We start from the raw sequence: 20542 nt of genomic DNA, 5'->3' as shown, positions 1-20542 counted from the left end.
TGCGCCGCGGCCCGCCGCGGTGATGTAGCGGCGTGGGAGGGGCCGAGGCCAGCGCCGTCCGTCCACCGGCCGCCCCGATCGCGTGGTGAGTCCTCGCGCCGAGCGGCAGAGCGGGCGCCGTGGGCTCGGCAGCAGTCGCGGCCCCCTCGGCGGCGCCGCCATGGATGCGGAGGGCGCGCGCAGGTAACGCGGGCCGCGCGGCTGGGGTCGGCCGGGGCCGCGGCCACCACAAAGGCCGGCCTGCGCGTGCGCGGTGGGGTCTCCCCCTCCCCCAGCCGGCGCGGGTCGTCCGCCCCGGGTACCCGCGAGCTTTAAAAGGCGGAGTGACCGCGGCCGCCACCTCCGCACGCAATCCTTCATCTTCGGTCGCCGTCGACTGTAAAGACGGAGCGGGTGCCCTGTTGAGGCACTCGGGACGGCTACCTCCGCACCCCCACGGGAGGTCTATTAGGGATCGCAGGGTAGATGCTATTGCTGTGGAGTGCGTGTACCGTGCAAAGAAGGCAATCTAGAGGGCGTACCTTTTCGGTGGCCCTAGGATGGTCTTTAAAGTTGTCCCTTAGGGGAGCTGCGGATGTCAAGGGCACCTACCAAAGCATAGGTTTGGAGACAGAAAGCTAAATAAGAAAAACGAGATGGCAGGGCCTTCGAAGGTAAACGGAATATTGATTCACGTATTAGGCCTGGTGAAGAATCAGCCTGCCTCTCAGTGGGACACTGAACTCAGGCAAGATACTCTGTCTTCAGCCCGCCACCCCATTCGACCGCTGTGCTATCGTAGTCTTTGAGAAGACTGTGGGGATGGGGCTGATGGCAGTCCACGGGAGTAAAATGAAAGCCTGGTTCACCACTGAAAGATTCAGGGGTGCACCCCAGAGGGGTCTCTACTGCCAGGGCTGGTAGAGCTATCACCAAATCTGTTCAACAGCTTACCAACTCTACGGTTCCACTGGCCCAGCCCAACTTTCACAGGGGTTTGTAGAACTGATAGATTGAATCAGGGTCTACATAAATAAATGCTGATTGGATAGATTAGTGAATCATTAACAAAAAGAGGGACAGTCTTATATGGAAGTGCAGAAAAAAAAAAAAAAAAAACCAAGACAGAATAAGGCTTGTGGGCAGTTTTCATATAGTTTCATATAGTTTTCATATAGGTGGTATAGTTTTGTTTCCAGAAGCAAGAAGGTAACTGCTTAGTTTCATGCTGATGATATATCTGGAGTATTTGTTTTGTGTACATGTACGTGTGTGTGGTTGCTCACACACTAATACCCAAGACCAAATAGTATGGGAGGAGGACCTTAATGTCATACCATTGGGGTTAAAATGAATTGGGGTTATTACTTGGGAAGGTGGGGTTGGGATTGAGCCCAGGGCCTCCAGTACGCTAGTCAAGCATCATACCCTGAGTTATGCCCCAGCCATCTTCCTACTTTTTATTAAAAGGTCTTGCTGGTTAGCCTGGGCTAACCTTGGGTTCACTCTGCAGCACAGATGGACCTTGAATTTTTGAGCCTTCTGCTTCAGCCTCCAAATGGCTGGGCTTATGGGCCTTTCCTACATGGCCTGGTTTGAACTGAACATTCTGATTAGTCTTAAAGTCTTTGTACTTCCTGCCTGTAGTAGCTAATGCACAGTAAGTATGCATTCTCTGTGTAGCACTGTCAGCAGCAGACTGTGTGGCATGCCACCCGGTCCACATGAGCTCCCTGGAGCTGAGTGTTCATCTCATTTAGCACTGGTCATTGTTTTGTGGGTATTCAGTGTGATACATACTTGTTCAAGTGAGGTGACTAAGGGTATTTGGAAAATGGCACCCCAGACCCTTTAAATAGTATAAAATGACTGAAAAAAAGTTTCTCATTGTTTCTAGAGAAAACCTTATAGATTTACAACAGCAGATCTGAATTTATTAACTAGGCTTTTTTTTAATCTTTGAGACAGTCTGGCTATGTAGTCTTAAGCAAAGCCTCAAATTCATATTCATCCCCCTGCCTCTGCACTGTGCTGGGATTACAGGTGTACAGTGTGCTGGCCTCCATAGACCTCTCAGTCAGCTGTGTGTGTGTTGAGAGCACAGACAGCTGTAGGAACCAGTCCTGAGAACAGGAGATCACGAGGAGGGAGCAGAGAAGGTGTCTAGGAGAGAGGAAATCAGCAGCATGACAAAGAAAGAGGCAGTGTGGAGCAGGTGAAACTAAGAGATAAGGGAAGGAAAGAGAACAGGGGATGCTTTCGTCCAGCTGTCTAAGCTCACACAGAATGGGAAGTCTGGGGCCTGTAATAGTTCACCACTGTCAGCTTGGCATCACCCAGAAGACACACCTCCAGATCTGTCCTTAGGGTGTTTCCGGAGAGGCTTAACTGAGACCTGCCTTGGATGGGGCGGGACTGTAAGGAGTCAGTGGCCTGGTGACTTTCCCCCTTGCGGACATCTGCTCCATGAGGCTGGTTGTCGGACTGCACTGCACTGAAGAAAGTCAGGATGAGTCAGAGCAAAGCAAAGTTAGAAAGCTTGCTGGGTGGTGGTGAGTGATAAGCATGAGTGCTTATTTATTATTTTACTGTCAGCATTTGACTCTGTGCGTGTGTGTGCTCACACTCACGAATATGTGTGTGTGGAGAAGCCCATGTGCCACAGCTCAAGTACAGAGGTCAGAGGACAATTTGCCAGGATTTTCTTCTTCCACCTTGTAGGTTTCAGATATCAGATTCAGGTCATCAGGCTTGGTGGCAATCGCCTCTGCCTGCTGAACCAAGCATAGGCAGTGGAGGTTGGGGAATGGCAGGCTTAGTTTAAAAGGATAGTACATAGCTAAGACATGGGTACAGCTTCTCAAGGCGAAAGTCCACAGCTGTCTTCAGTGGCTGTGTATAACATTCTGTGTCTTTCTCCTGCTCTCCTTGGGGGCTTGCTTACAGTTTCAGAGGGTCAGTCCATGATCATGGTGGGGAGCAGACAGAGTGGCCCTGGAACAGCAGGTGCTTGCTTTACATCCTGATCTGAAGACAGCAGCCGGAAAGAGGGTGGGAGACACAGACCGAATGGACATAGTGGTCCTGGTGTGGGCTTTTGAAACCTCAGAGCCCATCCCCAGTGACACAAGGCCCCCTCCTAATCCTTCCCAAACAGTTCATCAAGTAGAAACTGATCATGCAAATAGATGAGCCTATGAGGGCCATTATTCAAGCCACAGCACCAGTTTATTGTTTTCCGTAGAGAATTTCCCTTGTGAGTAAAGTCATAATGATTCAGGTGACTTGGATTTAGCAATGTGAGAGGAGTACATTAATACAGTTAAACTTCAGCTACAAACACTCTTGGATCTCATAGTTTGTAGTTTTAACATCCTTACTTGTGTGTTCTCAGAAAGATAGGCAATCTCTGTAGGGAATTGTGATTTTTATCACTTGTGCTAACATTTCTGACTCTGAGCCAGACTCTAAAATAAAAGACTGCCCCTTCTTGTGTCCTTTCATTTTTCCTGTTGATGCTTTTCTGAGCTGGATCCCAGACTGGGGAAAGGGGGTGGTGGGGAGAAAGAAGCTGCTAAGCACTGGATTCCCAGCCCTGGCCAGCACTGTGGACCCATGGCTCTCGCTGCCCGCCTCCCCAGCACGCTGGACTGTATTCTGAACGGGGCACAGGAAGAAGCTCTTCCATTAAGTTGCTTTTGTTAAGGTATTGTCATATCAACCAGGAACAGAATGAATGTGGGGTCTATTCAGATCTCAACAGGCCTAGTGCTACTTAATGTAGAGGCTGCTAAATCTAATTCTTCATTATAGTGAGGGAGGGGAAGCTGGAAATAGGGGTGACGACTCAGTTTTCCTGTTGCTGCCCCTTTCCTGGAGAGTTGTCATTCAGAAACACTGCAGAATTCCCTTATTTATTTATTTATTTATTTATTTATTTATTTATTTATTTATTTAACTTTATAGAATTCTATCACAGGAGCTAGCATGTACATGTAGCATATATATTTTTTAAATGTTTTGAGCAGGGGCTAGAAAGATGGTTCAGCAGTTAAGACCACTTGCTGCTCTTGCCTAGGACATGAATTTCCCATCATACACTTGGTGGCTCACAACTGCCTGTAGCTTCAGTTATGGAGCACTGACTCCCCTTTCTGGCCTCCACAGGCACTACATGCATGGCATGCACATAAACTCATGCAGACAAGCATTGGTATACATGGATGTTTTGAAAGTCAAACAAACAAAAAACCAACTTGAGGCAAATTGTGTCACTTGCAGATTTAACTACTATTCAATAATTAGAAAATTAGATTGTTCAGAACTCTGGTTTTCCAGCATTCAAATTCATGAAAGTGTCTGTGTACATGTCTTGCTTTCTTCTGCCAAGTAGAAAAAATGTTATGGACTGGGAAGAAGACTCACTTGGTAAAGTGCTTGCTGCAGTACCTATTTGGAAATCTGGCTGTGTAGGTGTGTGCCTGTCTTTCTAGCTTGCTGGTCCTTAAGTCTAGCCAGTCTTATAGCTTCAGGGTCAGTGACAGATCCTGTCGCAAAAACTGAGGTAGAGAGTCATCAGTGAAGATACCTGACCTGCCCTCCACATGTACCCACGTAAAGAATGTTCTATCCCACCGCCCTGATCATGATCATACATACTTATGATTCCAGCATCTGGGAAGTAGAGGGAGAAGGAGCAGGAGTTCATGTTCAGCTTGAACTATGTAGAGTTGAGGCCAGCTTGGACTATACAAGACCTTGTCTCAACAATAAAAACCCACGCAAAAATATTTTAAATATGTATAATTTTTTTGTATTTTTCGAAATACCAATTAACTTCCAGTAGCTGCATAGTATTTTCCCATGCTGCTGTACAGTAGTTTATTGAGCCATTACGTAATTTGAGAACAGAGTATTTAAGGAAATAAAAGCTTGGGGGTGGAGCATGGCTTACCAGTTGAGAGGACCTTGCCGAGGGCCTGGGTTTGATTCCCGGCAGCACGTGGAGGCTCACAGTGTCCATGAATCCAGGTGCAGATGTTTATGATCTGACACATGCATGTGTGCACATGTACGCAGAAATGAAATTTACCTTTATAATTGCTGGCCTTGGGGATTTTTGTTGTTGCTTGTTTTTAAAGAAATAAAACCTTGGAGAGAGAGTTAATATGTTCTTCCTCACTGGTGCCTGATCCTTGAAGCCGAAGTCCAGAAGTCCGCTGGTTTTAGACTGCAGTTATCTTTAAGCTTCTAGGGCTCTAAGCTGGCCTCTCATAGGCTGTCTATTGCCCTGTGTGACCTGTGCTGAGGAATTAAAGTTGATTTTGAGACTCAACAGAACCAGGGGACTCCAGGTAGTACTGCTTAGGAACCAGTTTCAGAGCTTCTCAGAAGCTGTTCAGATAGCTCTGGGTTGAGGGCAGGAGAAGCAGTGATGAGGACTGTCTCTCCTCATTCAGCAGATGTGCTCAAGGGCAGAAAGGTCAAGGCAAATGAGACTCTTAGCATAGTGTTTGTGAATGGCTAGGCCAGGGGAAGGCATTCTTCCAGAGCAATGAACACAAGTCTAAGGGAGCAGAGGTCACACAGCAAGGTATTGTGGGAAAATCTGTTTTGTGCCATTCAAGTTTATCTAGGAAGTTGGGTTTTTTGGTTTGGTTTGGTTTGGTTTGGTTTGGTAATTTTTGTTTGTGTGTTGTTTCTTGTTTTCTCAAAACAGGGTTTTTTTTTTTGTGTGTAGCCCTGGCCATCCTGGAACTCACTCTGTAGACCAGGCTGGCCTTGAGCCCAGAGCTCCGCCAGCCTCTGCCTCCCCACTGCTGGGATTAAAGGTGTAAGCCACCACCCGGCAGTTTATTTTCACCTTTTAAGTGGGCCATTTTACTGACATAAATCTAGAATAACTTTTAATATAGATATAGAATTCGCACATTGACCTTTGCCTTTTTATTGTGTTTGTGTGTGTATGAGAATGCATGCCCCTTTCATGTGCAAGTACCACAGAGTCCAGAAGAGGGCTCCAGTCCCCTGGCACTGAAGTTGCAGGAGATTGAAAGCTTCCTGATGTGGTTACTGGGAACTGAACCTGGTCCTCTGAGAGCAGGGGTGCTCTGGACCACTGCATCATCTCTGGCCGTGACCTCTGCTTCCTGAGGTCATTGTCTTTGCCCACAAAACGCTGAGAAAGGGGAGCATGACTTTTCGAATAATACATTTCTTCTCATTTGATTTCCGAATGCATGCTGCATTTAGTGCCATCATATGATGCTGCTTTGGGATACTGCTATAGCAGACTGCATCGGTGTCCCTTGCTTTCCGCTGACAACAGCAGCTTGAGACGTTGTTTCTGGGTCACTGTAGAAAGGCGTTTGGAAATTCTTCCATTGTGGCCTAGGATTTGGAGTGGGTTTTGGTTGGTTCTGCTTTCTGTCTTACGAGTCAAGGTCTCTGTGTAGCTGGAATTACAGGTGCGCATCTTCTGGTGCAGCAAGGCCTGCATGCTTTTAATGGGATTGAAGTCATGCTTAAAAGAGAGTTCAGAGGTATTTACAAGTCTTTTTCTACTGTCCACAAAGTGGCAAGCAGCAACCAAAACAAAGAACTAGCAATAACAACAACAACAAACTCTAATGGACACATTAAAACACATGGTGGCACATGCCTGTAATCCCAGGCAGAAAAGTTAAAGAAAGCCCACAAAGAAACCAAGAGAAAACCCAAGTTAGGCTGTTAGGGAAAGTTCCGTGCCAAGAAGGGGTGTGGTGGTCTCATTGCAGAGAAAGCACAGGCAGCTTGACAGCCCTGCAGGCTGTGTTGGTGGCACATGTGGCCACCAAACAACACGAGCTAACATGCTGTCTCATGAGTGCTTGGTAAAGGCTAGGAATGTATGTACAGGCGCAGGGCGGACTCGGCCTTCCTCTCTCCTAATGTCTGAAGAGTAACTGCAATCAGACTGAAATATTTGGAGTCTGAGATTCTTTGTACAACTGATGATTTAAACTCACACTTGGGTAATTTTTATTGGCAACATGACTTCTATCTGATTGTTCTTTCAGCTATTCTCTGGAGCAAGTTCAAGCTTTTTATTCATTTCCATATCAACAAATGATGGCGGAAGCTCCGAACATGGCCATCACGACTGAAGAGCAGATGCCAGCAGAAGCTCCTGCCCAGGAACCTGCACCAGGTAGTTCCTACATGGGTCCATCCTTGAATGCCTCTGCCTCTAGCTAAGCAATTAGTGAACACACTGATAATACATTTGCATACATGTTACACGTTACAGTTACATATCAGCACCCCAAGTGCTGCAGAGAGGCTCTGATGGGTGACCTGGGTATTGGCATTTAGCTTGGTCAGAGGCAGCGGAACAGTAACACAAGAGTTCTAAGAGCCATTGTAGACATCCCGTGAACAGCAGAGGGTGGAAGGTGCCAGCTAAGGGACAGAGTTGAGGCATGGCAGCCAAAACCTGAGTGAGGACGGTGGAGTCTCGAAGAAAGTGGTGGAAAATGGAAGCAGATGAGGCAGGGAGGCTTGTGTTGTCCCTAAGGTGTGCACATTCTGTTTCCAAAGCCGTAGAGCACTGTTGAGAATGCGAGCCAAGGAGTGACTTAACTGGCATTAAGAGTCAGTCTGGAGGGTATATTAAGACAGGACTGGCTTGAAGGCACCAGTGGCTTAGAGGCCATTTATGTAAGTGGGGAGGCTATGAAGAATATTGGAGAGCATGGAAAAAGAGTTACCTGGGTATTTCATGTAGATGCTGAGGGAGAAGGAGAAACCTGAAAGTACCAGTCATAGTCCATTATAATGACGTAGTGAGGCCAGTCATAGTCAGTTATATTATTATAATGATGTATTGAGGCCAAGCGACTTTTTTTTTAAGTGTGTGTGTGTGTATGTGTCTGTTTTCTTAATGTTTAATGTATATGGGTGTTTTACCAGCATGTCTGTTAACCACTTGTATGCCTGATAGTTTTGGAGGCCAAAATGTGGTGTGGGATCCCTTGAAACTGGAGTTACAGCTGTTTGTGAGCTGCTGTGTGGGTGCTGGGAATCAAAGCAGATCCTCTGTAAGAGCAGCCAGTGCTCCTAAGCACAGAGCCATCTCTCCAGCTTTGAGAAAGGGGTTTTGTGCACAGTTCAGGGGCATGGCGTCACCATTTGCTCAGCTCTGAGGAAGGCCTAATGGCAGATGGCACCACAGTGGCAGAAGCTCATGTGGGAGAAAGAATCCTGTCTTTACACAGGAAGCTGCAGGGACAGGGAGCTGATAGTACCTGGCAAGCACACTTCCCCAGTTAACCTAAGGACCACTCATCCCCACCTTGTAATGGATCCAGGTCTCCTAATGAAGCTACCGTGGGACTAAGCGTCAAACACAGGACAAGCTCAAGCATTATCAAAAGCATCCTTAGATTTCTGACATGCAGTTGGTTGCAGGAAGTGCCACACACTGATTAAAAGAATTAAAAGAGAAGCCGGATAAGTGGCGGAGGTGGGGTAGCAGCAGTATTTATATGAAGAATGTGGCCAGAGTTGGTTTATAATTCCAGGCCCACACCTGACTTAATGGCAGAAGCTGCCTCATGGAGTACCAGGGCTCCCCAGCTGCTAGTCTGTGGCTGTAGAGTCCTGATAAGGAATAGCTGAAGCAGCCTTCCAGGTTTGGTTGGTTGGTTGGGAAAATATATAGTAGAATGGGGCAGAAGCCTGAGAAACTAGGAAAGTATTCAAAGAATTAAGGATGAGGGACCCAGGGTTTCCTGTTAAATAACTTTATGTCTTTTTTGTGCTTTGTACCTCAGGAGACACTAGCATTGTCAAGAGACACTTGACTGCCAGGACTGACATTTATTGGGTAGAATTGATGAGTGATGATATCCACTCTGTAGTGGAGAGAGCAGGCCTTAACACACATTGTTCAGCCTCACTGTCAGTTAATGCAGAGAGCCTGAGAACACATCTCTTTTCTTACCTTTGAATGGTGCTGCCAGCCTGGAGTGCTTGTCTTCAGCATCTGTAGCTCACATTGAATGTGTGTGGAGCAGTCTATATGCCTCATGACTTCCAGAACAAGCCAGGAGCCACCTATGGCTGTCTACCTGTGGGAAATAAGTTAAAACCTCTCCCTTTGAGGACAGGGTCTCGCTTTATAGACCAGGCTGACCTTGAATTCAGAAATTCTTTGTCTGCCTTTTCCTCGTTGAATGCTGGTATTAAAGATGTGCACCACCTCCAAAAATTTGTTTGATTATTTATGTACTGATAGTTAGAATGCTTTTGTTTGCTTGCTTGCTTGTTTGAGACAGGGTTTCTCTGTGTAGCTGTCTTAAACTCTCTTTGTAGACCAGTCTAGCCTCAAACTCACAGAGCTCCATTTGGCTCTGCCTCCCTAAGTGCTGGGATTGCAGGCATGCACTACCGTGCCCAGCTTCTTCTCCTCCTCCTTCTCCTCCTTCTTCATTTATTTTACTCATATACAAGTGCTCTTTCTGCATGTATACTGCAAGCCAGAAGAGAGCATCAGATCTCACTGTAGATGTTATGAGCCACCATGTGATTGCTGGGAATTGAACTTAGGATTTCTGGAAGACCGGCTGAGCCATCTCTCCAGCCCTGATAGTTAGATAGTGAGAGTGCATAGAAAATGTGCTGTGTGACTATCAAATGTGCCTAGATGGAGAGGAAAAAGGAAAAGGGACCAGTGTAGAGGAGACCAGTGCTGAGCAACACCGGGACATAACTTGGGTGTTCACAGAGTGACTGCTGGGGATCTCCTGCAGCCTCTAAGGTAAAGTCTGTAGCCACACTCTGCAAATCACTGTGTTTCAGAGGCTCCAAAAAGAAGGAAGAGGAAAACCAGAGCAGCAGAACCCAAGGACCCAGTGGAACCCAAAAAACCTCCTGAGTCAAAAAAATCTGGCAAGTCCACAAAATCAAAAGAAAAGCAAGAAAAAATCACAGACACGTTTAAAGTGAAAAGGAAAGTAGACCGTTTCAATGGTGTTTCTGAAGCTGAGCTTTTGACCAAGACCCTTCCTGATATTTTGACCTTCAATCTGGACATTGTGATTGTAAGAATTTCTGTTCTTGTTTGACAGTAAATATAACTAGAGGATTAGCTGTACTTAACAATGGTCCTTACAAGTAGCATTCTTCTGGAAAGGTTTCTAAGAACCTTCTAGGGGTGAGTAGTGAAACCTTCATGAGGTTGTGTTAACATGGGAGTGACTAAGAGGGTGAGCTGAGATTGGGGCTTCCATAAAGGGAAGGCCTTGGGCAAGCTTTCGTCTACCTTTAAAGTGTCTCCTTGATGAAGTCTGTGACACTGCACTTGAATGAGATAACGCATGTGAACTACTTGGGCTGTGGGCTGGGTCATAGCTCTCAGGGTGTGACAGCGCTGCAGCGGTTCCGTCCTTTGCTGTTTTGAGATATGCCCCTCTGTGGCTCTGGCTGGCCTCAAACTTGCAGCAGTCCTAGCTGCCTCTGCCTCGGTTACAAGCCTGTGCCACCACATCCAGCCTGACAGTACTAAGTTTGAGCTTATGTCGATAACTGTAACAAATACGAGAGTGGCCATCATGAACTTCAGTAGACAGCTGTGTAGGGGCTCTGTGGAAGACATCACTTTTTGGGAGCCTGACAGAACATGGCTCAGTTTGCCCCCCCTAAGAACTATCTCTTTCCTGACTGAAGGCTGCCCCAGTAGGGGTCAAACTTTTTTTTTTTTTTTTAGGTTTCTTGAGATAGGATTTCTCTGTGTAGCCTTGGCTGCTGTCCTGGACTCACTTTGTAGACCAGGCTGGCCTCGAACTCACAGAGATCCACCTGATCCACCTGCCTCTGCCTCCTACTGTGTTGGGATTACAGGCGTTCGGTCCAGCTATTTTTTTTTTTAACTGCAAATTGTTGAAAGGGGTCTCTATGTGCAGCAGCAGTTCTGTTTTATCTGCCACTCCTGCATGAAAGCCCCAAGGCTTAAGGCTCTTCTTCTTGTTTTATTTATTAGTATGTAATAACTGTACAAAACACCCGCTTCACTGTGTTTCATACATATGTAAGATGCCCCGTTTTTGTGCACCACCTGTCACCTTTTGTCCTTCCTTCCCTGATTGTTTTTCTTATCAAATGGTCTAGCTTTTCCTCTCTCTCTCTCATGGTGGATTGTTCAAGACAGAGTTTCACTGTTCAGCCCTGTATCTCCTAGAACTCAGTCCGTACACCAGGCTGGCTTCAAACCCACAACTCAGAGATTCACCTACCTCTCCCTCCCAAGCGATGGGATCAAAAGCACGTGTCAATACCACCTGGCTGTTTCATTTTAATTTTGGAAAACAATAATTTAGTATGCTACTTAATGTCAGGCTGTGGCAGTAACAGAACAGCCTGCCTTTTATCTGGACTTTGCATATGAAACAAGTGGGATATTTGCCTCAGTTTTTAAAGATAAAAGTGTTTAACTCTTTTGTATCCTAGATTGGCATTAACCCAGGATTAATGGCTGCTTACAAAGGGCATCATTACCCTGGGCCTGGAAACCATTTCTGTAAGTGTCCACTTCTTAAAAGTTACTTTTCAAGGCGACATTTCTATCAGTAAGATTAATGGGCTGATTTTATAGTTCTAAGAATGGTAGAATAAGCTACAGTGCTCTCTGAGTGTATACGTGACGATCAAGGGTCTGAAATGGTGTGTTAGTGCCCACACTTCCATGTTGATGGGGAGTAGAAGGATATCAAAAAGTGCTTTCTGAGGGTCAACCCAGGACTTGGAGCATGCTGAGCGTATGCTCTACAGCTGTGCTGACCTCCCGCCTTTCTCCTTGCTCGAACTGTTTTCTGGATTTTATCTCATTTAGTATTGTTACTATCTTTTGATGTTTTGAGACAGTCTCTCTGTGTTGTCTTGGCTATTAAGGAATTCCTATATAGACCAGTCTGGCTTGAGCTCCCAGATACCTGACTATCTGACTGCTTTTGCCTCCCAAATGCTGGGATTAAAGGGGTATACTACCGCCCGGCCTTGATTTGTATGTGTGTATTCCAAGGATAGGGTAACAATAGTAGTTGGCTGTGTCAGTGTGGACAAAAGTATTGGTGTTCTCAGATTTTTGCCAGTGTTATTTTCTTGGGGAGAGAAAAAGTATTGATTATAGAGCTGGAGAGATGGCTCAGAGGTTCACAGCATCGGCTGCTCTTCCAGAGGTCCCAGGTTGAGTCCCAGCACCCGTGTGGTGCCTCACAACTATCTGTAGCTACAGTTCTAGGGGGCCTGATACCCTCTTTTGGCACCAACCTCACACATGGTACACAACATTCTGGGCAAAACACACTTTTCTGGTTGATTTTATTTTATTTATTTTATTATATTTTATTTTTTGTCAGTGTGACACAAGCTCAGAGTAATTTGGAAAGAGGAAACCTCAACTGAGAAAATAGCACCACCAGATTGGCTGTGGCCATTTTTAGTTAATGATTGCTAGAGGAAGGTCCAGCTCACCATGGGGGATCCTCTCCCTGGGCAGGTAGCCCTGAGTGTAGAAAGCAGGCTAAGCAAGCCAGTAAGGAGCGTCCTTCATGGCCTCCGCATCGCTTCCTGTCTTCGGGTTCCAGCCTTGACTTCTCTCAGTGATGGAGTGGGACCTGAGAGATGTAAGTTGAAATAAATGCATCCTTCTCCAAATTGCGTTTGTTCATAGTCTTTATCAAAGCAGTTGAAACCCTAAGACACACCCATGTACATAAAATTAAGAGTCTCTTAAAAGAAATTTACTGATTGTTGGATATCAGTTTTATGTAAAATGCTTGGATCTGAGACATTCTCTAAAGACAGTTCCTATGGAAGAAAATAGCAGCGAAGGCTCATTCTTTAATAGTGGGCTTTAAAACAGGTACTACTACTGTGTTGCTCTGTACCTTCAGGTTGTTCATACAGATCCTGTACCACTGCCTACCAGAGCAGTGCTTACTGCTTATCTGAGAGTAAGGTTTTCCAGATGTTTCGGCTAAGTAATATTGTGCCTTCAGAACTAGCTCCATATTGTCCCCATTACTACTTTAACATTCTGAGAAAGTGTGTCTTACTTTCCTCCACCCTCAAAGTGTTTGAGTTTAGTCTGTGGGGTAGTCTAGGGCAGATGGTGACATTACCAATTTTGGGGGAAGAACACAGTTTGAAGCTGTGTGTTCAAGGAAGATAATGGTTTCTTGTAGGAAATTTTTAATTACTAAAATAAAAATTAGCATGGTACAATCTGCTGTCGTTGTTCGATATGGTATTTGACCTAGGTTACTAACTTTTGATATATTTTAAGTCCTTTATTTCCCTTCACTTTTAAGAATAGGATGTGGACCGTTCTATCGGTTCTTTGGTAAAAGCTTCCCACGTTCTGTGGAAGTGACGGAGTCCTCTCTCCACAGGGAAGTGCCTGTTCATGTCAGGGCTGAGTGAGGTTCAGCTGAATCACATGGATGACCACACTCTACCTGGGAAGTATGGCATCGGGTTCACCAACATGGTGGAAAGGACAACGCCAGGCAGCAAGGATCTGTCTAGGTAGCTATAGAACATGAGTCTTACATTGCTGCAGGCCCCTCCTGTTACTTAGGAGCATTGTATGGATTCAGTCCAAACCAAGATCCAAAAACACTTGTGTGATGTGATGTTGCTGTGTCGGCGTTCCTCACTGCTTCTTAATTCAATTCTAGTAAAGAATTTCGGGAAGGAGGGCGGATCCTAGTGCAGAAACTGCAGAAGTATCAACCACGAATAGCGGTGTTTAATGGAAAATGTAAGATTGACTTTCACATTCCTATATTTCTTCATGCTCATGGAAAGGGCAGTGTTAAATATGTTTGTGTTTTATTTTAGGTATTTATGAAATTTTCAGTAAAGAAGTTTTTGGAGTAAAAGTTAAAAACTTGGAATTTGGGCTTCAACCCCATAAGATCCCAGACACAGACACTGTAAGTCACCTGAATGCACCTGTAAGCCAGCTCCGCAGGGGCTTCCAGTTAGTTGTCCTTTCCGTTTGTCCCAGACATTGTCATTTTTGCCATGAGAAAAGCCACTTTTTTTACTAAATAATTACCAGCTTACCCTTTCAGATGCAGGTAGTTTATTTAAAAAGTATTTGTCAGCTAAATGTTGGTGGCACACACCACATTCAGAATATCATCAGTGGTGATTACTTACAAATTCAGACGTGCATATAAACACAGACCTTATTGGTAAAATTAACTGCTTCATTTGTATATTTAACCCCAGCTTAAATTTAGAGCCATACATGCTAGATAGACGTCAGCCAGCCTTTTGTTTGGTGCTGTCACATAATCAAAGGCAGCATGAGACAGCTCTCTGTTTGGCTTCTCTCTCTCTCTTGGTTTTTCAAGACAGGGTTCCTCTGTGTAGCCTTGACTGTCCTTGACTTGCTTTGTAGACAAAGCTGGCTCCAAACTCACAGAAATTCTCTTGCCCTGCCTCCCTGAATACTGGAATTTACAGGCATGTAAATTCCTGGCAGTTTTCTCTCTCTCTCTCTCTCTCTCTCTCTCTCTCTCTCTCTCTAACATTTTATCTATCCATCCATCCATCCATCTGTTTATTTATTTTTATATGTATGGGTGTTTTGCTTGAACATATGTCTGTGTTCAACCTGATGTGTAACAGGGGTAGGTATTGGGGTTGAACCTAGAATTTCTCACTTACAGCTTTCTTCTATTATTCAGTGTGTGGCAGGGCGGCGGTGATGTGGCAGGGGGCTGGGTATTCAGGTTGAACCTAGGGTTTCTCCCATGCAAGGCAGATGTTCTATGGATGCTTTCCATCATCAAGGGAAGCAAGAACAGGAACTTGAAAGCAGATTGGAGCAGAGGTGATAGAAGAACACTGCTTACTGGCTTGCTCAGCTTGCTTTCATATAAAACCCAGGCTCTGGGCCTGGAGAGATGTCTCAGTGGTTAAGAGCACTGGTTATTCTTCCAGAGGACCTGGGTTCAATGCCCAGCACTCGCATGGCAGTTCACAACTGTCTGTCACTCCAGGTCCAGGGTTTCTGGTACCCTCACACAGATGTTCATGCAGGCAAAACACCAGTGCACATAAAAATAAATTTTATAAAGCAAAACAACAATGAAAAACCCTTGGTTCATCTGACTAAGAATGACATTACTCACAGTGGGCTGGGCCTCCCATACTAGCTAGCAGTTAAGGAAATGCTTCATGGGACTGGCAGAATGGCTCAGTGGTTAAGACATTTTCTGCCAAGCCTGACAACTCGAGTTCAATCCCCAGAGAGGATTCTGTCCTCCAACTCTCTCTTGTACACATACCACATGCCCTCAGCCCTCCAAAAGATAATTTTTTAAAAAAAGGAAAAAAAGAAAGTGCCTCACAGAGAAGGCCACAGGCTAGTTTGATCTTGGTAATTCTTGGGTTGAAGTTCCTTCACAGATGAGTCTAGATCTGGGTCATGTGACAGCCGAGAAGTAACGCTGCAAGTGTGGCGGTCCTCTGGGCAGCACCTCATTCATCTTCTACCGTGTGTTCGTTACCAGGACCCAGGAAGCTGTTGATGGTGCTAGTGATCTAGCTTGAAGTAAAAACAGTTTGCCTGCTTCTTTCTGTTTCCCTTTTTTGTGTGGGTGACTGGGAGGGCTGTCTCACTAGGTAGACCAGACCAGGCTACCCTCAGACTTACAGAGATGCTCCTGACTGTGTCTCCTGAGTGCTAGGATTAAACCTGTGTGCCATCAGCCCCAGCCAGTCTACTCTGGGTCATTTTAATTGAATATCTTGAAAATGTGCTATTATAAACCATGCTAACATACATATACATCTATATCAATCAATAGTTTTTAAACATGCTATAATCAGAGCAAAATAGTATAATATATGATGAGGAAGCCTCAAAGCAAAATAATTAAAAATTATCATAAATATAGTAGTCCATTGCCTCAGCTGTGTATAGAGAAAACAAAAAATAAAGTCTGCTCTTTGAAGGACAGTTTGTTACCAGCCAAAATGATAAATGCAAGTGTCTTTGCCTTTAGTCATCTACTTTTGGTATTTTATCCAATTTCTAGGAACATTTCCAAAATAAGGATGCACAAGGCTTTTTATTATAGTTGATGATAAAAGAATTCAAAGCAACCTAAATTCTTCAGTTGGCTCTAATAAGTTGTAAAAGGCCCACAAAACTCTATTTAAGGTTTTTTTGCCTTGCTATATGCTGGGAACATATCAGAGATAACACCGTTGAGTGACAGGAGCAGGGCCGAGGATGGGGAACACGTGCTGCTCTGTGTGGTTAGTGAAAAGATGGGGGGCAGTGATGCATCTGGATGCCTTTGACTGTTCACGGGCGCCTCAGGCACCCGTGAGTGATGCCCAGCAAAGAGAACAGCGAGACAGAGGGCTGGGAGGAAAAGCCTCATCATCAGTCCTGTCTCAAGTATAGTTTGTTCCTTTTGAATTGTGAAATATATTTGCTATAAAAAGAAAAGATTTGATTGATAGAGGAACAGTTGAAGGACCCATATTTTAATTTATTGGCTTTGATCTTAAATGAAACTTCTTTCGTTGATTTTTATTTATATATATCTTATTACGCCAAGTAAAGATAAGTTTTTCTAACCACAGCATGAGTCGATTCAGTCAAATGTTCAAGTCTCTGAAACTTGTTGCTCACAGCTCTGCTACGTCATGCCGTCTTCCAGTGCCAGATGTGCTCAGTTCCCTCGAGCCCAGGACAAAGTTCATTACTACATTAAGCTGAAGGACTTAAGAGATCAGCTGAAAGGCATTGAACGCAACATGGATGTTCAGGAGGTGCAATACACATTTGACCTACAGCTTGCCCAAGGTTTGTTAGCATTCCCCTCCCTTACTGGTTTCCTGTGTGTACAGGACAGGAGGTAGCAGACTTAGAGCAGGAGGAAAGAAAATGGTGGTGTAGCAAGATGCCCTGGTAATAGATTCTAGTGTACTATCTCCTTGTACTGTGGTTTCCCCTTATTTTGGGTCTAAGGAGCATCTCTCTGCCTAAAGTTGAGTTTGATGGCTTTTTCTAGTTTTCAAAGCTAATGTATATGTTACAGAGAAGTTTAAGAACGATAGCAGATGGGGCTGGAGAGATGGCTCAGTGGGTGGGAGCACTTCTTGCTCTTGCAGAAGACTGGGGTCTGGTTCCCAGAACCCACTTCAGGTGTTCACAGCCACCTGTAATTCCAGTTCAGGGGATCCACTGAACTGGAATTTCCTCTGCTTCCTTGGGCACCTGCATGCATATGAATTCATGTAACCTCACACCCACATAAATAAAAATAACAAATCTTTAAAAACGATAGCAGATTATATGACTCAGCGGTATTTACATAGGAAACATTTACACAACATCAGTTTCAGTCATCTTTTACTGTCTCCACAGAGGATGCAAAGAAGATGGCTGTTAAGGAAGAAAAGTATGATCCAGGCTACGAAGCAGCGTATGGTGGTGCTTATGGTGAAAACCCATGTCCTAGTGAGCCTTGCAGCTTTTCTTCAGATGGGCTAAGTATGCTTCCCTCAGATTGCTTCCTTCAGAGGGTTGGGGGTGGTGATGGGAATGCAATAGAAATAGAGAGTAGTTGTTGAAGGTGTAGGAGTACTAATATAAAAATATAATTGTCTAAAGATTTTCAGAGATCATTTTCTTAAGTCATGGCTTCTAAGCTTTCATTTCCCACCTTGAGTAACAAATTATGATTTATCAGTCCTAGATCTGAAAATCTAGTAGAAACTTAGTACACTTTTAAAATCTAATCAGATCCATTGGAACTTGACAGTGAACGAGATTTTTTTCCCTTCCCAGCAGCCAACAGTGCAGACCTGAGTGGAGAGTCGGCTCCTGGGGACATTCCGAATGGGCAGTGGATGACGCAGTCATTTGCAGACCAGATCCCTTCTTTTAACAATTGTGGAATGCGAGAGCAGGAGCAAGGAAGCCACGCTTAGTGAAGGGGCCTTCTCAGCTCCGCCTCAGCGCTGCAGTTTTAATGCAGTTGTCAGGACATAGAACCTCAGTTTGCTAACTGAAGACTTTAGTATTAATAGTGCTTTACGCTTTAGTGGTGTAATTATATATGGAGCAGTTGTATAGTAGCGTCAACTGATGAACCTGTGTAGTTTGCAAAGAAAAAGTAGGGTGGTTTTTTTGTACTTGAGTTTTGTATTTGAATTACCCATCATTCCAGCTTTTTATATCCTCTATTTCATTTACGAAGAAACTGGATTTCTTTGGGGAGTCACTTTGATCTGTAATTTTAAACTGCAGCAGTCTGAATCTTTATAGTATGCCATTCTCCCTCTAAAGGCCTAAGAAGGGCATGCTAGTAAGAAGCAAACTGGTACAGGCACATGTGCCTGTTTCCGTGTGTGAAGCTAACACTCAGTGGAGTGGACGCCGGGGGTGAACTCGGAAGTCCCTGGTCATAGTCACAATCAGACCTCTGTACTCTGCAGCGGTGTGTGTGGCAGCTGCTTAGTGATAGAAACACGGAGTGTGGCCATGCCGATGGGGCTGAGTCCTGCCTTTGGCCTCCCACTCCTGTGTGCTAACCCTCTCAGAGGCAGGACCTGCTGCCGTGCGGGTAGGTTCCTGAGAGCACAGTAGACCTTGCACATTTTGCCAATGTGTTTTACTGAATTCCCTGTTAGTGTTTATCACTGTTCTGATTTCATTCTTGACATGGGAAGTGATAAGAAATGAACTTGAACTTTCAGGGAGAGCAACACCATGCTGCTGGTGTTCGTTAGTCCTCTTTAAGCTGGTGTTGTGTGTACATGGGATGTATCAAGATAATACGGAGTTTTTCTTGCTGGGTAAAGGTAATCATCAGTCAGTAATTTAAAGAGTATTGTCACTACTGTTTTTTACTGTAGACTTAGTGAACCTCCTGAAAAGTTGATTGGAATTTTTACCTTTGTAGTTTCTAATGCATTTTCCATGGTGCTACAAATAGTCAGCCCATTGGGGCTGGTGGATATTAAAACTGGGTATTCAGAAATGCCCATTCTCTCCTGGTCACTCATGAATATTCTGACTTGATGCATACCCAAGGAGCGTGCTGGTTTTGCAGTACGAAATGCCTGAGAGGTTTTTATATCCCACAGAGGTTTCGTAGCCTGTTCTTCTGTGAATAATAAGAGAAACAGTTTCTTGCTATGAATTTTCACATGCCTTTTAGCTGTGGCAATGATGGATTTTTATTTTCCCTTAAGTCTAGGTCACGCTGTGTGCAAGTCATGTTATTTAAAAGGTGCACTGCACTGCTGTTTACATGGACATTTATGCAGGTGCTGTGAAGTGCCCTGCATCAGGGATTAGGATCAATCGAATTATTTTTTTCATGGGACTATGTAAAGCATGTAGTTAAGTATTGCTTTGGTATATAACTATTGTAGCTTTACCGTAGATTTCCTTGTGTGGAGAAATATCTTTAAATTATGACACTGGAGAGCGGGTGTGAGGCCTTCCTGGTACAGTCCTGGTGCTTTTCATTGGACATGGCAAATGAATGGTAAATGTTGGTGCCTCCTGTACGTGACAGGGCAGGATTTTTTTCATTAAATAATACTGAGATTTTAAATTCATATGGAAGTCTGATAGTTTTTACAATAAAGATTAAGAATGGCTATATTTAAGGTACAGGGATTTCTGTAGCAAGATTTAATAGTATTCTTTCCCCCTTGAAACCTGAGGACAGTTTACTTTCTGTTATAGTTAACATGTAGGAGTCATACAAGAAGAAAATCACAAAAACTTGGATATTTTCTTTTTACAGATATCTATATGTTTTTAATTTTTATAGAAGACAAAACCGGCAACCTGTTTAAAAAATAAAATAAAAAACTCTGCAGCCAGACATGGTGGGACAGACCTTTTAATTCCAGTACTCAGGAGGCAAAGGCATGCAGATCTTCATGTGTTTGAAGCCAGCCTTGTGAGTTCTAAGCTAGCAGTATATAGAAAGAACTTTGTTGTTGTTGTTGTTACTCTTGGGTTGTTTTGTCTTGTTGTGGTTGTTTGTTTGTGACAGGGTTTCTCTGTGTGTAGCCCTAGCTGTCCTGGAATTCACTCTGTAGACCAGGCTGGTCTCGAACTCATAGAGACCTGCCTATCTCTGCCTCCCGAGTGCTGGGATTAAAGGCGTGTGCTACCACCATCCTGCTAATTGAATTTTATTATTTTAAAATGTGTGGATGTTTTGCCTACAGTATGTCTACGCATCACATGTGTGCCAGTGCTCCTGAAGGCTAGGAGAGAGTGAGCTGCCCCATAATGCTGGGAATCATACCTGGTCCTCTGGAAGAGCAGCCACTCTCTTCAACACTTAGCCATCTCTCCAGCCAGGGAGACCTTATCTTAAACAGAGTCAAAGCTAACAAAAGAATGTCTACAAAAATGCCTAGCTGAAAAATCAGATTTTTTTTTTTTTAAGTTTTCAAATATAATTGTCATTCAGGTAAAGGCCAGCCTGGGGTACATAGTGAGACCCTGTCTCAAAACACTAAA

At 44.5% G+C, this 20542-nt stretch overlaps 1 protein-coding gene across 3 annotated transcripts; it reads left to right on the top strand.

Moving 5' to 3' along the window:
- Positions 1–20195, top strand: Tdg (thymine DNA glycosylase). 3 transcript variants are annotated; one of them, XM_055627839.1, is made up of 10 exons: positions 1–85; positions 7038–7168; positions 9820–10061; positions 11467–11536; positions 13410–13545; positions 13698–13780; positions 13861–13955; positions 16681–16852; positions 17417–17542; positions 17840–20195. In XM_055627839.1, the coding sequence occupies exons 2-10, from the start codon at positions 7087–7089 to the stop codon at positions 17980–17982; spliced, it is 1149 nt and encodes a 382-aa protein (XP_055483814.1). In that variant the 5' UTR covers positions 1–85; positions 7038–7086; the 3' UTR covers positions 17983–20195. The 3 variants fall into 3 exon arrangements, with proteins under 3 accessions (XP_055483814.1, XP_055483813.1, XP_055483812.1); XM_055627838.1 differs by having other exon boundaries at positions 9–183; positions 17843–20195; XM_055627837.1 differs by having other exon boundaries at positions 10–183.
- The last annotated feature ends 347 nt before the right edge of the window (positions 20196–20542 follow it).

This window comes from Psammomys obesus, unplaced genomic scaffold (genome assembly GCF_907164565.1).
Source record: "Psammomys obesus unplaced genomic scaffold, mPsaObe1.curated_primary_1811, whole genome shotgun sequence".
Classification (NCBI taxonomy): Eukaryota; Metazoa; Chordata; class Mammalia; order Rodentia; family Muridae; genus Psammomys; species Psammomys obesus.
The sequence above is the reverse complement of the archived record's forward strand: the minus strand, read 5'-3'. Positions and strand labels throughout refer to the sequence as shown.